We start from the raw sequence: 16,652 nt of genomic DNA, 5'->3' as shown, positions 1-16,652 counted from the left end.
GCCCTCCGAGGGCGATGGGCGTGGCCACGCGGGGGGACGGCGGGCGGTGGCAGGGGCGGGAGCGGGTATAACAGCGCTTGCGCGCACGGTCACAAGCGGGGTCGGAACCTCAGAGCGCGAGCTCCTGACGCGTTGGCAGCCGGAGCCCGCGACGCCGGACCCGGAGCGCACAGTGGGCGGGGAAGACGGAGATTTCTTCGCCCTGCTCGCCCTTGGTGTTTTGCGAACACATCGGGGCTCCCAGCTCTTGCAAGGTTCATTCTTGTGCGGTGTCCAGAAGCAGGAACGGTCCACGATGAACCGCTTGACACAGCACCTGCTGGAGCTGTTGAAGACGATGGGCAGTGGTCGCGATTTTGATAGAGTTTTGAAAAAGGTATTGGAGTCAAAGCCTTGGCTTCTAACGGAAGTACGATGCTTGGGGCGGGTTGCGCTGAAAATTAGTAGCTCTCGCTAGATTCTGTTGGACGCCCCGGTAAATTAAGCAATGATGATTACTACTGTTATGGAGAGCCATTATGTGCTAGGTCAAGTGCATAGTTTATTTCATCTAAATGTACATAAATACAGGTCTTAATTGATTTCCGATTGGGCTACGTCCAGATAAACCCATTGTAAATTGAAAATATGGCACATCCAAAGTGCATTCAGTATACCTAGCCTACATAGCTTACTTAGCCTAGCCTATTTTAAATTTGCTCAGATCACTTCTTAGCCTGCAGTTGGGCAAAACCGTCTAACACACAGCCTGTTTTGTGAGAAGTGTTGAATATCTTATGTAGTTTATTGGGCGCTGTACTGAAAGTGAAAAACGGAATGGTTGTATAGGTACAGAGTAATTTTAAGTATAGTTGCTTACCGTCCTGATGGAGGGCCTGACTGGGAGCTTCCTGCCACTGCCTAGCGTCAGGAGAACATGGTCCTGCATGCATGTAGCTAGCCTGGGAAAAGATCGAAACTCAAAATTCGAAGTCGTCTCTATTGAGTGTGTATCGCTTTCACGCCATCGTAAAATTGAAAAATCCTAAGTCAAACCATCGTAAGTCGGGGACTGTTTGAAGGATTATCACTTGTTCTGGAGACACAGTTGCTCGGTTTCAGAGCTAGAAAGGACTTTAAAGTTCAACCCTTGAACAAACAAATGCCTGTAGTGCTCTGGGGGAGGAAAGTAATCTATATTTACCATGCACTTGCAGCCTAGAGCGTTTGAAAGTAAAAACTTGCAGTCAGGGAGGAAGGACAAGTTCTGGTGGAGTGGCCCTACAGAGTTAGGCAGGCTAGCCCCTGTCCCCTTTGCCACATGAACAGACTAGCCCAGATTCCTAGTTCTCGAGGTCTGTGTAGAAATCCTGTTCCATAGGAGTCATTTATAAATAAGCATGAATAACAGAAGCCCTTGGTTATGTCAGATTTGCAAGACATTTAACAACCTAAGAACTTTTAGTTTTTTTTCTGAATATTTTAAAGCATGCATGCCTGTTTTCCTTCTAGAGTTTGGGGACATTTGGAAATAGGTCACTTAAAAGTGGAGTTTAAACACAGACCAACTGCATTCATTGGAAGAATGTGGTGCATTAGACCAAGGTCTTCCTCCTGGAAACAACACCTGGGCTGTATGTTCAACATGTAAATAACTTTCCCTAATTATCTGTAAGGGCTTTTGTGAAAAACATAGGAAATAATACTTAGGCAAATGTATTGAAATGTATAGTTTATTTCAATAGCAAACACGATAAAATAGCAAACACGATAATGTTTGCTATAAGATCACTTTAAAATCAGTCGACAAACCGAGTACTGTGAGATGATGAAGAAATACCAACCACAGTTCCTTGCCTTCTAGGAGTTTATCATCCAGGAGAGGAGAAAAGTGGGATCTAGGGAAGTACCAGTCCCATCAACTGTTCCCTGAGAAAAAAGAGTCCCATGAATAAAAAAGTTCAGGAAACATTGATGGTGGATCCCCCCACTTTTTTCAATGTATTTATTTTAATGTTTATTTTTGACAAGAGACCACAAGCAGGGGAGGGGCAGAGAGTGAGGAGGACCAAGGATCTGAAGCGGGCTCTATGCTTGACAGGGATGAACCTGGTGGGGGCTTGAACTCACCAACCACGAGATCATGACCCCAGCTGAAGTCGATGCTCAACCGACTGAGCCACCCAGGTGCCCCATATCCTCCCCTTTTAAAAAAAAAATTGCAGCAAAATATACATGACGTAAAATTTGTCATCTTAGCCACTTTAAAGTGTACAATTCAGTATTAATTGCATTCACATTGTTGTGCAACCATTAACCATCATCGACCTAAATGTCTAACCATAGGGGAACTGGTGAAAGAAATCCCTTATAGCTCTATGTAAAGAAGGCACATTTTAAAAAATGACTTCTTATCATAGGAGCATGTCATTAAATGATGCATATGACTTTATAAAATTAGAAATTGTTATATTTATTTACAATAATAGCATTTACTATGTGTCTGGCACTGTGCATTTCACTAATTTAAACTCTTTATGGCAAGAGATACAATAAATGTCGAAATCCAGGGCACCTGAGTGGCTAGCTCAGTTGGTTAAGCATCTGACTCTTGATCTCGGTGTCATGGGTTCAAACCTGGTGTTGGGTTCCTGGCTGTGTGTAGAACCTCCTTTAAAAAAAAAAAAAAGAGCATTAAGGAATCTACTCCTGAAGTCATAGTTGCACTATATGGTAACTCACTTGGATGTAAATTAAAAAAAAGAATAAATAAATAAGTCAAAATACAACTATCTGGAAAAGAATTAAGAAAAGTAGTCAGCCAGTAAGCATGAAGGATTGTTCAGCAGCACCCATAACCTGGCTAATGGCAAGCTTAAACCATAAGACACTGTGTTATTTTGCCCATCATATTGTAAAAAGAGCAATTATGAGTAATAATATGCATTCCTGAGGATGAATTCGGGAATGAGGCACTCTTACTCAGTGGTTTTGAAAAGTGATCTGGCAGACTGGTTAAAAATTTACATAACCTTTTACCCAGCTACCTAATTCTGGTAATCTATCGTCTGCAAATAAAAGCATCTTTGTTTGTAATGGTAAAAAATATTCAAAGAACATATATCAAGCAATACTTTAATAAATCTAATAGAGTCAAATACTAGGGAATCCCACAAAGCAATTAAAGAAGATTTCTGTGATATGAGCTACAAGCATGACTATTCTACCAGGAAAAGAAAAATGAAAGTTGCCAAGTAATGCGTATCATGTGATCCCACCTTTGTAATTTTATATAAAGAAAGGGAAAAAGCCTTCTATGTGCATATATGTTTGAAAAAGTCTAGAGAATGATATTGAAGGATACATGGCACTGAAGGGGTGGGAGGTAGGAAAATGCATCTCTACACTGTTTATTCATATGAAATGATCGTTGCAGTTAAAAATCTAATAAAGAGGAGGAACGTGGCAATTTAGATGGCTCAGAGATAGAATTTAAGGAGTCAAGATACAATTAGTGAAATCATGGGCTCAAGTCAAGAGTTACTGATACCATAGGGAAAAGGGATTTGGCATCAGTTCAGAGCAACTCTAAATATTTTGTGAAATTAAGAACTGTAGCGGGGTGGGTGAATGGAGGACCAGTTCAAGGGAAATGATTATACATGTCTGTGCGTGGAAGACAGTCAAGGTTTAGTGGCTCCACATACACCTGGAAATGAGATGCTGCTGAAATGTTCTACCACTTGTCCAAGTAGTCCTTTTATTCAAGTCCTCCAGTTCCTGAAGACCTCAGAAAGGTATCTGAGAGCTTTGATAAAAACTAAATGTATGCATTTTTGAAATGCAGCACAGAACACTTTAAAAAAAAAAAAAAAGGTAGCCTAATTTTTATTCAACCACCCTGAGAATTGCAGGAATTTCTGGAATACAGAATACAGAGGGAACAGAGATGACTTAAACTTCTTTATTGTTGTTTGATTTGTGGTGCTGTCCTAGGACAAGTCCACTGTTGGCTGGGCCTGCCTCACCATATTTCCATTCCTGCAGGGCTTCCTACCTGTCCTCAGGTACTAGATTCTAAAGTAGATCACCTGCAAAAATTCTACACAAGTCTGTGTTTTCCCCCTTGAGAGGAGATCTGAAGACATGTATAGACCCTGCCCCAGTTCTCAGTGTGTCGGGGTCCTTCTCTATTAGCCCCTCTTTTCCAGATTCAAGGCAGCAGAGAACCTGCATATGAGAGAAATCTTACCAATGTGATTAATATACCATAGAGGCTTCACAGGATCCACCTTTATAGGTATTCTAGAAGGATTCAATAAAGCCTGCCATTTACCAGCCATTGAGAAACAATAGTGATGGTTTATGTTTCTTCACAAGCATGTCTGTCACCATTGTCACCCCTCCAATGAACAAGAGTAGAATGTCACTTCATCTGGTCAACTCTTACGGGAATATTTTGTTAAATTCCTCTTAGCTCTTCCCTTGGGCTTTGTTTGCCTCCCATGGCACTCACTTGCTAACTTTTGTATTTTTGGCCATCTCTTACAACCTCTACTAGTTATCTCTCCAAGGACTAGGACAACATCTTATTTTTGGATCCTCTGCCCTTGAGCCAGTCGGCCCCCCATTTCTACTCTTCAAAGTCTTTTTCAAGTGGCAACCACCTCTGTTCTTGAAAAGCTTTCCTTGGCATCCCCAACTGTCTTTGTCTGACCCTGCTGAATACCTTGGCTAACTGTTATTATCAGACTTACTGTATATTAGTGAAAATATATTTTTCTGTCTTCCCTCCCCACGTCAAGAGCACTCTTTGGGAGCAAACCCCTAGTAGATGCTTAATAAGCATTTGTCAGTGCCTAGTGGAAGGTGACCGCCTGGCACACGGAAGATATTCCCGATAGTCTGTTTAGTCGGTTGCTGTGCCAGTAAATGTTGGGCATACTGTTATAGAATGCTCCTGTAGTTGGCCTTCAGATTCTAATGTATTCACTCACTCAACAAACACTTGCATGCCTACTACGTGCCAGGCACCAGTCAAGTCACCAGGAATATAGAGGTGAAGAAAACTGACGAAAATATCCTCCCACGTATGGAACATACATTTTAGTGTGGTCAATTCAACACTAAACAGAATAAGTCAGTCAAATATATAGTATGTTAGATGGTGGTAAGTGCTATAAAAAAATATAAAGCAGGGACCAATGATAAAGAGTATTGGGACAGGAAAGCTTAAATATTTTTTCCCTACAACGTGTATTCCTGTGGGGTTCTGTTATGGAGAGTTCAGTTTTAACTCATGTCATCTGGGAAGATGTCGCCGAAATAGCGGCACTTTAGTAAAGACCTGAGCAGGTTATGGACACTCAAACGGGAAGAGTGTTCCCGGCAGAAAAGCAAACGTAAAAGCTCAGAGACTTAAAACACTGTGTTTGCAGTATTTCGGGAGGAATCCCAAGCGGACAAGGTGGAGAGGAGATATCGGATGGCTTAGTAGGTGGCTGTCACCTTGAAGGGCTTGAACGAAAGAGGGACAGAATTTTGAAAAGAGCGTTCTTGTTGGTAGTGAGAGAGCAGACATAAGGCAGGCAAGGGCAGAGGCAGGAAGGTGAGCCTGGGGACAGCTGTAAGAACTGGGCAGAGGTGATGGCTTGGACCAGAGCAGAGGGTGAGGAGTGGTGAATTCTGGCCCCTCTGAAGGTCGAGCAGACAGGACTTCTGGGCTCAAGTCAAGAGTTACTGATACGGTAGGGGAAAAGGATTTGGCATCAATGGGTAGTTCGGATTTTGCTGATGGATAGTGAGACAGGAGAGAGAGAGGACTCTGGGGCTGGGGGCAGCTCCACACAGTAGGCTGTTTGCCCTGCGAAGACTTTATCCAGCTGAGATTGCCCGTGGCCGGGGGCTGGTACTTCTACAGATACGTACACAGGATCTGCTCAGGAAGGAGCCCAACTGCAGGATATAAGACACGGGATCTCATGGGATCATATTCACCTTCAGAAAGGCACCTCGTTATTCAGTTTGTTCAAGTCCCTTAAATGAAGCAGAGTTTAAGTCCTAACTGCCAGAAGAAAAGCAAGCAGGCCGGAGTCCTCTTCAGTAATATAACAGGTATTTTGAGTACTCTGAGCCTGATTGGTTTACCTACAAATTTTATTTCATCCTCCTGGCAATGCTGTGACTGTCATCCCCATTTTATACATGAGAAAGTCGAAGCTTACCTTTTCTAAGCCCTTACGGCTAGTAATTGGGATCTTAACCCACGTATCTGCCCCACAGCCCATGCCATTAACTCTATTATAGTGCCTAACTTTAGAGAACCTGTCCTCTAACCTTCTGAGGGAAACTGAAAGCCAGTGTGGCCTTTGGTGGTCTCATGAGGCCGGATGATAAGATGACCCTAAGACTCGGGTGGGCGGTGCAGAGTAAGAGCCAGCAAAGGGACTGTGGCACTCCACAGAGGAGGAGGAGGAAACCCAGGAGAAGGTGGAGGTGGGAAAGGCCAGGAAAAGGTTTGGATGTCTCGACATGCTGAGTGGTCAGGTAAACAAAGGCCTGAAAAATACCACTGAATTTAGTCATGAGGTCATTCAGTGAATGAGTTTAGTAATTGGAAAATTCTAAGTTCCAATCGGGCGATTTTAAGAAAAATCCATGTGAAACTATACAAACCAACTTGGGGTTTCACAGTTGTGTTCGGGTCCCGACTTTACCAAGGATGAGAACTGAAATGTCTCGATCCCCCATGGTATGCTGGGCCGTGTTCCAATTGCTTAATTTGAATGTTACCCTGCTCTTGACCACAGTTAAGGATCTTGCCTCAGCCTGGCTCCAGAGCTGATGCTCTTGCCTATCGATCTAAAGCCACCCGTGCGATTAAACCGCTAAAACACACATTGTAAAACCCGAGTGCTGGGCGGCTACAGCACATGGTTGAGCCACAGTACTTCTGTAGCATATGCCCTCTTAGGGGCCCTTGCCGTAACTGGCCTGTTTGCCGCTGGGCCTCCCGCCTTCTTGCTCTTCCCTCCTTTCCTGCTTTTATGAAGGTACATTTATGTACCTTCCTTTTATGAAGGAAGTTGTCCTCAGACACTTCCTTCTGGTATCTGCACTGCGTCACATACGAAATCAGCAATGTCTGTCATCAGGACAACTTGCTGGAAAACAACCTCTTCCACAAATACATAAACTTCTCATTCACTGACCGCCTCGGTTCTCGGTGCTTTTGTGTGTTAAGCGCGGTCTTTCGGTCTTTCGTATTCAGCGTCCTTCCGTGGCTGACTTGCGTGGTTACATACACAGATTTTCTCAGGCCACGTGCCACGCTCCTTTAGGCCCGTGGCAGACACCCTCACTGAGCCAGAGAACACACACGTCTTCATTCATTAGCAGAGGCAGGGTGGTGAGCGGCACAGCGATCACCAGCAGTCACAGTGATGACTGTGGACCAGGACCAGGACCAGGATGACCGGAAACGTCAAGGCCTAAGGAGAACTCTGGGGTCCGCACGGAGCTTCCTGTTGGGGGCCATCTCCTTCGTGCTGATTATCAGGCGCTCCTTCTCACTGTCTTTCCTGGAAAGGTAAGGGAGGAACGAGGAGACGGTTATCGGCGATGGAATCGGAGCCTGGGTGTGCGGGGTGAGGAAGGAGGGTGCTGTGGCGGCAGGAGCCATGGGAACTCGTGTGAACACGTGAGGAACCGAGGAGAGGCAGCCCGCTGCAGGCCGTGCAGAAAAGGGACAGGTGATCGTATGTGTGCACACATACGTAATTTTTCCTATAAACCGAGGAGCCCACGTGTTGGACTGGGCTGAACCATAAAGGTTCTTGCCATCGTACCACGGTGGCCCAGAGAATGGAATGTATCTGGGTGCTTCTCAGCATTGTTGGTTTCGGCCCTGCTGCATCGTAACAGGCTTGGCAGCTATCCTTCCGCGTGACACCCGACACATCAGGACCCGGTTGCCCGCAGCAGTCCAGGTGAGCCGTGAAGGGAGGTGATTCTGCAGAGGAGTTAAACCTGAGATGTGGGAGGCCGATGAAAACAACAGGACCCACTTCAGAGATCTGGGTGCGGGTGGAAACAATGCGTGCAGCGTCGCAGAGTGTGGTCTCGAACCCAAAGTTAGCCGTAGTTAATAACCAAACAAATAAGCGTGTCCCCTATAACCCGTATCTTGACTGAGACCAAGATCATTTATGCTTTTTAACAGGATTCTCCTCATACCCCCCTTCCTCATCAGAGAGAGGTTAGCTCTCCGTGGGCCTCTTCCCCAACAAGACTATTGATTAGCTTTGGGGGCTGGCTCCGACATCGATGCCTTTGTTAGCTTCCAGTGGCTTAATTCCTTTATTTTACCCAGGGAGACGACAGAGGGCGACACATAAAAGCATTTCTTTTGCAGGATCAAGCTGACGGGAACAAAATTCTCTCTACTCCAATGTGTATTTTAAACCACTCATGTGTACCATTGTGTCCTTTGGCCTTTCAGGTTGGGGGAAAGAAAAACAGTCAAAAACTGTATTCTGCAGTAGAAAGTCAAGCTGACATTTGCATGGCCTCCTGTCACCCCCGCCGAAGTCAGATAATCTCTAACTGATTTCTACTCAACACGCGAGGCCTTCGCATGGCACCCAACTGCCTTCAGTTCTCTTCCCTGAACTGTCTGGCTTGTTCCCCATCTTCACTTGGCTCACTCCTCCCTGTCCCTCAGGAGGCCTTTCCTAATGTCTGTTCTCTAAAAACATACTCCATTTAAGTTAGATGCCCTTCAAGCAACCTGTACTCTCTTCTCCAGGAACCCTCCCACTGCACTGGTCTGCGTACAGGTCTCTTCCTTTAGGTTGCGAACCCCTTACGAGGAGGGATTTGATTTCATTTGTCTTTACGTTGTCAGTGCTTAACATACTCGTGTAAGTGCCCGAATGAGGGCAGTTTACACGTTGGTCCTGTTCCATGTGTAGTTTACGAGGACATCTTGTGGCTACATCATTTATCGTGTGGATAGACTTGATCCTGTCTAACATTATTTGCCATTGACTTACCTGTTATGCAAAACATGACATGATATTGTTTAGGATGGTTTATATTGTGTGGCTGTGTTTGTTTTACCTCAGGGCCTAGTTCTCCAGGGGAAAAACAACAGCAAAATCACTAAAGTTGTGGTTTGTGAAACTCCAAAGCGTCTTCCTGGTGGGAGCTGTTAAAGGCCACTGCAAATCCAGAGACATTATAGTGTCTAGGGAGACTTGAAGATAGACAGACCTAGATCTAAATTTCAGGTATGTCCCATCACGGGTGACCCCAACAACAAACCACCATGAACTTCAGTTACCTACTTAAAGGAGCAGTGGAAACTACCCCTTCCTTATTACATAGTATTTAAGTGTTTGCCACAGAGCCTAGCATAGGAAAATGCTCAGTTAAGACAGCGGTTATCTAGAACCTAATCGTTTAATGCTCGAGACACCCCACACCCCCAAATACAACAGATACACCAAATACTCATCTGTATTCTGCCTGAACACCTCTAGCAACAGCAAAAATGACCATTGCTAAATGTAGCACATCCCATTCACAGCTCAGTTCCAATTTCTCAATCTTACGCTATGACGTTTTTCCTAGTAATTTAAGTAGGATATAAAAAACATATTTCTATTATTTTTCCAAAAGCCTTTTTTTTTTTAATTTTTTGAGAGCGTGCACCTGAGTGGCGGGGGGGGGGGGAGCAGTGGGCAGAGAGTGGGCAGTGGGCAGAGTGGGAGGGGAGGGCAGGGGACAGAGGATCCAAAGCAGGCTCTGTGCTGACAGTAGAGAGCCCCATATGGGGCTTAACTCACAAACCATGAGATCATGACCTGGGCTGAAGCCAGACGCTCAACCAACTGAGCCACCCCAGGATCCCCAAAACTTTCCTTTTTAAAGATTTTGATATAAAAATTGTAATTTATTATTTCCCTTTTTATCTTTTATGTACTTATTTTTCTTTATAATACCATAAATGGGGCAGGATCTTAAAAGCAGTTTAACTTCTGGATTCTGTGAAACTTTGTATATTAAAATGGGTTTATGGTATAAGTTTGTGAATTCTAGACACTCACTGAATTACTGAATTTCTTCCAGTCTATTCAAATTATTTTAAACTATTCATTACAAAGTCATTATAAAAATTACTCTCTGCAAACACTAGGGAACGTCCAAATGAAACCTATCATGGGTTAACAGATCACAGGGACCAGCTAGCTTTCTTGGTCTAAAATTCTATGGAGACATTGAGATGTCAGGTTGTAATACATAAGGCTGGAAAGCTTAGAATATTTGATTTCTGCAGTGAAGATTAACAAAAACTACTGTCTTTTCCCTAAATATTCCTTTTTCTTTAAAAATAATTTATATATGAGGGGCACCTGGGTGTCTCAGTCGGTTAAGCGTCTCTGATTTCAGCTCAGGTCATCTTATGTTTTGTGGATTCGAGCCCCATGTCGGGCTTTGTGCTGACAGCTCAGAGCCTAGAGCCTGCTTCAGGTTCTGTCTGTGTCTCCCTCTCTTTCTCTGCCTCTCCCCTGCTCATGCTCTGCCTCTCTCTCTCTCTCTCTCTCTCTCTCTCTCAAAAATAAGCAAACGTTAAAAAAGATTAAGACAATTTATATTTGGGGTAATTTCTATCAGAGAGAGATTGGCAACTTATTTGAATTTCTGCCCAACTGTTTTGGGGTGACTTAGTTTAAGATTTTAAGTAATCTCTACACCCAGTGTGGGGCTCAAACTTACAACCCTGAGATCAAGAGTCGCACGCTCCACCAACTGAGCCAGTCACGAGGCCCTGGGGTGACTCAGTTTAATCAGACGATAATTCTTGATGGGCTGTTTGGGCTTTCCTCATACCAAAGCATGTTCAAACTTCTTTTTTTCTTTTACACTTAGATCACTCTGGTCTCTGCTACCCCTGGGAAACTGATTTGTGAAATGAGAGTAGAAGACGACCATGCCAATAAGTACGGCACTCTGCATGGTGGCATGATAGCCACCTTAGTGGATAACGTATCAACATTGGCTCTGGTGTCCACAGAAAGGGGAGCACCAGGAGTCAGTGTCGATATGAACATAACGTATGTATCCAAACTGTACTACAAATACCTTTTTATAATGTGAAAACTCATTTCAAACAATGAGACTACGTACAATTGTAACATGAATAAAACTAGAGGTGCCCCGAGCTGATCGTGCTTAAGGGCAAGTATAGCTGTGCCCAGAATATCCCAGAGCCTTAGAATCTAGAATTGGAGCAACTGATTTCCAAATGCAGTATGTACGTATCTGGAAGAAAGGGGTAATGACCTAAACATCCAAAGAAGCAAACATTTGGCTTCTGTTATGTATACTGGTTGGGAAAAAAACTCCCGGCTTGTAACCATTGCACCAAGTCCTGAAAAGTGCCACCTGTACAAAGGTCTTAGGAGGGTTGTATTGAGTGCATATAGAGAAAAGCCTGAATAAAAGTCAGAGTTGGATAAACCTTCATAAAGTATCCATCGCCATTGCCTTGTAACAGAGTGAACACAAAACGGCCAGTTTTGCAATCCTGTATCTCCCTGCAGCTGCCACCAGGCTCCATGGGTATAAACTGTGTGGTCAGGAAGCAGCACCCCAGATGTCGGGCTGTCACTCACGCTGGTGAAAATGCCTGCAGGGGTCAGACGTTTCCAAATGTAAAAGATCTAGTTCCAGTTTTAACCAGTACTGGTGCCAGTCCGGTCACTAGAATGCAGGGCGTGGGGGTTTTGTTTCAGTATGACTGCTTTTTCCACCTACACAACGAAAGAATGATTTTTACTGGGGGCACCCGAAAGCCAATGTTATGCAACATGAGGGCAGTGGAAATAACGTTATCAGATTTGTAGACAATCTAAATCTTTTAATAGGCTCACTTCAGAAAATTCAGCCCGCGTCTACTGTGGAAATAAATGGAGGGTGCCATTCACAGGTCACAGGACAAGGGCAAACGGTCTTGAAATTAAGATCCACGGAAAGAACAGTTTCCGTTCGTTGTACTGCCGAGCAGGCTGGGCGGTCCTTACCTTACTCCGTGAGTGGGGGTGGGGCCCGCTGATGATTCTACTTGGCCTTGGGTGCCTCTGCCCAGAGCACGGATGCCCAAACCTGGCACCTCGGGATCTTGTGAGATCCTACTGCTGCTATCGTCAGCCTAAAGATTCTTTAGTAAGTCAGCTTCCATCAAGAACTGCCGGAGCTTCAAAAACTGACCCACCTGAGCAGAAAGAGTCTCAAAGGTTTACTGTCGATATTTCATAAAGAAACAACAACTTACGAATATATACGGCTCATCACCAGCATTCTAAGGAGCTCTCATTAATTAATTCCTTATAGTTCTCACCTTAGATCGTTTCAAGTGCCATAAAGTGCAGAATTTACTCAAGTGCAGTTGAGTGAATTCTAAATATTGATAGAAGATAGAGTAGGCTCCTCTTACCCATGGGGATATGTTCCAAGACCCCCAGTGGGTGCCTGAATCCACAGGTGGTACCGAACCCCATACATACATACGTGTGATAAAATTTACTTATAAACTACGCACAGTAAGATTAACAAGGATAACGGTAATATAGAACAAGCGTGATATATTATGTGAACGTGGTCTCTCAAACTACCTTCTTGTACTGTACTCACCATTCTAGTGAGGATGGGAGAGGATGAGACACCCAGAGCAGCAGACGCAGTGAGGGAAAGACGTAGGCAGGGACGCAGCGTTAGGCCACTGTTGACCTTCTGACAGATCAGGAGGATCATCTAATGCTTTATGGACCACAGGTCACCCAAGCTATGGAAAGTCAAACTGCAGGTAAGGGGGAACCTACTGTGTAGACAGATACCAGGAACACTTCACCCAGGATGTTCCCAAATAAAGATGAAAGAGGAAACTTGAAGAAAGTGGGGGGGGGGGGGGTGCTTCTCATATTTATGAGAAAAGAAACTCGTGGGGATATGAAATGGGGAAGATGAACTTGGTCAAGACTAGCCATTCAAATCTGATAGGACAGAAAGCTTACGGACACCATTCTTAAACTCTTGTAGAAAGAAAATAAGCAACATTTAAGGGATGCACACAACTTCCCGTTTTAAAAAATGTTAAGGTGCGCCTGAGTGGCTCAGTTGGTTGAGCATCCAGCTTCAGCTCAGGTCACGATCTCAGTCTGTGAGTTCTGTCAGAGCAGAGCCCACCTCGGATCCTCTGCACCCCTCTCTGCCCCTCCCCTGCTCATGTGCCTGTGTTTGCTCTTTCAAAAATAAATACAGAATTTTTTATTAAAAAATTTTTTTAACATTTATTTTTGAGACAGAGCATGAACAGGAGAGGGTCAGAGAAAGAGGGAGACACAGAATCTGAAACAGGCTCCAGGCTCAGCTGTCAGCACAGAGCCCGACGCGGGGCTCAAACCCACGGACCGCAAGATCATGACCTGAGCGGAAGTCAGATGCTTAACCCATTGAGCCACCCAGGTGCCCCAATAAATACAGAATTTTAATAAAAAATTATTTGCTGTTAACTATATTTGCTTCCCTTCAAGGTACATGGCACCGGCTAAAATAGGAGAAGATATAGTGATAACAGCCCATGTTCTGAAGGAAGGAAAAACACTTGCATTTACCTCCGTGGATGTGACGAAGAAGGCCACGGGAAAATTAATAGCACAAGGCAGACACACAAAACACCTGGGAAACCAGAACACCACCACCTAAAGAAATCCAACAGCGAACACCAAGTGTAAATTTGACTTGAACAGATGTAACTTTCAAAATAAATTAGCACAACCAGAAGTGGTTAAGAAATCTTTTCTTTGGAGAAAATGACAGACAGTGAGTGAGATGCTTTTCATCTTAAACCTCTTCAGTCTGTAATCTATGTATGATAATTGGGTGAAAACATTCTTAGCTGAAAGGGTCTCTGAAAACTTAGGTAAAGCAAAGAAGCTAGCAAGGACATTTTGAAATGAGATTACTTTTTTTTTAATGTTTATTCATTTTTGAGAGACAGAGACAGAGCATGAGTGGGGGAGGGGCAGAGAGAGAGGGAGACAGAATCCAAAGCAGGCTCCAGGCTCTGAGCTGTCAGCACAAAGCCTGGCACGGGGCTTGAACTCACAGACTGCGAGATCGTGACCTGAGCTGAAGTCAGACACTCAACTGACTGAGCCACCCAGGCATCCCGAAATGAGATTACTTTTAAACTAAAGTCCAATACTAAGCTATTTTAAGCACTTAGGGAAATATAAATGCTTAATCTATGAATTTATGTCCTTCTCAGCTCTTAAAATAACTGCTACATTTTTTTAAAACCCAATTTCAAGATTATGGAACTTCAAAATTAATGAAACATAGCTCATATTGGAAAATAAAATAGATTGAGCCGTATAGTCTAAAATAGTCCTCAATGAAGTCTGAGGCAAAGCACATTAGTGACATAGGAAATAGTCCGATGGATGTGCTGTTTTTCTCTGATGGAGAATTTATTGAGGTGCCTGGGTGACTCAGTCGAGCGTCCAACTCTTGATTTCGGCTCAGGTCAGGATCTCGTGGTTCGTGAGTTTGAGCCCTACTTTGGGCTTCAAGCTGATGGTGCAGAGCCTGCTTGGGATTCTCTGCCCCTGTCTCCCTCCCCCCCCCCCCACCTCTACCCTTCCCCCGACTCTCTCAAAATAAACTTAAAAAAAAAAAGGAAAAGAATTTATCATAGGACTGGCATATTTTGTACCTAAGGGCGGGGAGAAAAACATACTATTACCTTTTCTAGTACCTAGAATAAAACCATGCAGATCACAAAACGGGATCAGAAAGATTAAATCACAAATCACTTAGTCCATTTCTCAAGTTTTGTTGAATGTGGCATTCTTAGTATTTCATTTTTGCATCATGGGGTCTTCTGAACATTTCATTAACTAAACATCAAAAAGAAAGGAAGCAACTTTAAATAAATTTGGAAACACTATCAGCAGTTAAAGGCTGAGTATTCTTTGCTTGTTTAGGAATAGTGCTTGATCTGTGCTCAACAGAGCAGACTTCCCCGGAGCAGTAAGCACACAGGGCACCCAGTTCTCGATTTCCGAGACTTCCCTCTAAAAGGAACCTGGGCTCCTTGGAGAAAATAGTGGATTCCGGGGCTACGGGGCTGAGATAGGGAAATTGACATGAACATTTCTTGTGCTTGAAAGTAAGCAAGTGTTCAAGTTCAAATAGTAAGAGGCATGCAAACTATGCAGTTTTGGGAAAGAGGAATTGAATCCACACCATGTAGGTAGATAATCCATGACAGAGCTGGGAGGGCTCTTCCTTACAATAAAATGCTGATATATGTGGAGGGAGGAGTAAATAATGGAAAATTACCAATTTGTAGCTATCCTAGTGAAAGACGGGTTACAGCAAAAATCAGAACTCCTCAGTAGAGCACCTGATGAAAAGCAGGGTACTTCCACGTTGCTCTCCAGATTGCTTCTTGGTTTCAAGGGGGGAAAACAGTAACTTTACAATGCAGAAACAGGCCTTGATCAATCAAAATTAACATTAACAAAGAGCAACTTGACAGTGCATTTCTGGATTGGGTGCTGGCCAGAATAATCCCAAATTTAACTGTGGAAAAAGAAACAGCATTCAAATGCAAAATGAGGAACACCTTATATTTTTTTAAAAAATTAGCCTACTCTTCAAAAATGTCAAGGTTATTAAACAAAGGCTAATGACCTGTTCCAGATTAGAGACTAGAGATGTGACGGCTACATTCAAAGGTTTAAAAAAGACATGAGGATATTAGGACAATTAAAACTGGAATATGGACAGGTGAAGGTGTATCAACACTGCATTTCCTGGATTTGGTTACTTCCCTGTGGTTATACAAGAATATCCCTGTACTTGGGACCTAGGCTGAAGCACTAGAAGGAATAAAGATGTACCCATGACATATGTACCAAATGCTCAGATCATTCAGAAAGGACATTATATATATATATATATATATATATATATATATATATATATATATATAATGGGAAAAAACGTGGCTAAGACACGGGTAAAGGTTATACAGGAGTTTTGTGTATTACACCTTTTCTAAATTGACTCTAAAATAAAATTAAAAACTGACTTACTGAATACATCCAGTATAATTCAACATAGTACAACAATGAAGAGTTTGGATCCTACAGAGACAGCTGGCCTGGTTTTAAATCTTCCCTGCTCCGCACGTGAGCTTGGGCAAGTTACTGAACCTCTGCAGCTCTTTCCACTCAGGCTTGTGAGACCAGAGCTTCAAACAGGACCTGGCCATGATAAACATTCAAAGCCATGATTTCAAGTAGATTCTAAATTTTCAATTGATGAGAAAACGTGGAAGCATTTTGAAATTAGTACTTCTTGGGGTGCCTGGCTGGGTCAGTTGGTGGAGCATGCGACTCGTGATCCCAGGGATGTTGAGTCCAAGCCCCCGGTCGGTGTGAAGCCTACTTTAAAAAATATTTTTCTTTTCCATGAAGCAAGGAACAAGGCCAACCTGATACCTGTTAAAGCTTACAAAATGTCTTTGATTCCTATTCTTGAAACTGCAAACGCAAATGGTTTTTGTCCTGAGTTTACTGTGTGCTATGGACTGTAACATA

At 43.5% G+C, this 16,652-nt stretch overlaps 1 protein-coding gene and 1 long non-coding RNA gene across 2 annotated transcripts; one reads left to right on the top strand and one right to left on the bottom strand.

The window, feature by feature from the left end:
• The first annotated feature begins 75 nt into the window (after window positions 1-75).
• Window positions 76-13,824, top strand: ACOT13 (acyl-CoA thioesterase 13). The gene is made up of 3 exons (XM_045497221.1): window positions 76-376; window positions 10,912-11,096; window positions 13,575-13,824. Exons 1-3 carry the CDS (start codon window positions 296-298, stop codon window positions 13,744-13,746), a joined length of 438 nt encoding a protein of 145 aa, XP_045353177.1. The 5' UTR covers window positions 76-295; the 3' UTR covers window positions 13,747-13,824.
• On the bottom strand, window positions 2,189-9,718 carry LOC123607945. Its single transcript, XR_006716997.1, has 2 exons — window positions 7,191-9,718; window positions 2,189-2,650 (listed from the first exon to the last, which is right to left on the bottom strand). It is a non-coding gene; the product is annotated as an uncharacterized LOC123607945 (long non-coding RNA).
• Window positions 13,825-16,652: the final 2,828 nt, after the last annotated feature.

This window comes from Leopardus geoffroyi, chromosome B2 (genome assembly GCF_018350155.1).
Source record: "Leopardus geoffroyi isolate Oge1 chromosome B2, O.geoffroyi_Oge1_pat1.0, whole genome shotgun sequence".
Taxonomy (NCBI): domain Eukaryota; kingdom Metazoa; phylum Chordata; class Mammalia; order Carnivora; family Felidae; genus Leopardus; species Leopardus geoffroyi.
The sequence above is the reverse complement of the archived record's forward strand: the minus strand, read 5'-3'. Positions and strand labels throughout refer to the sequence as shown.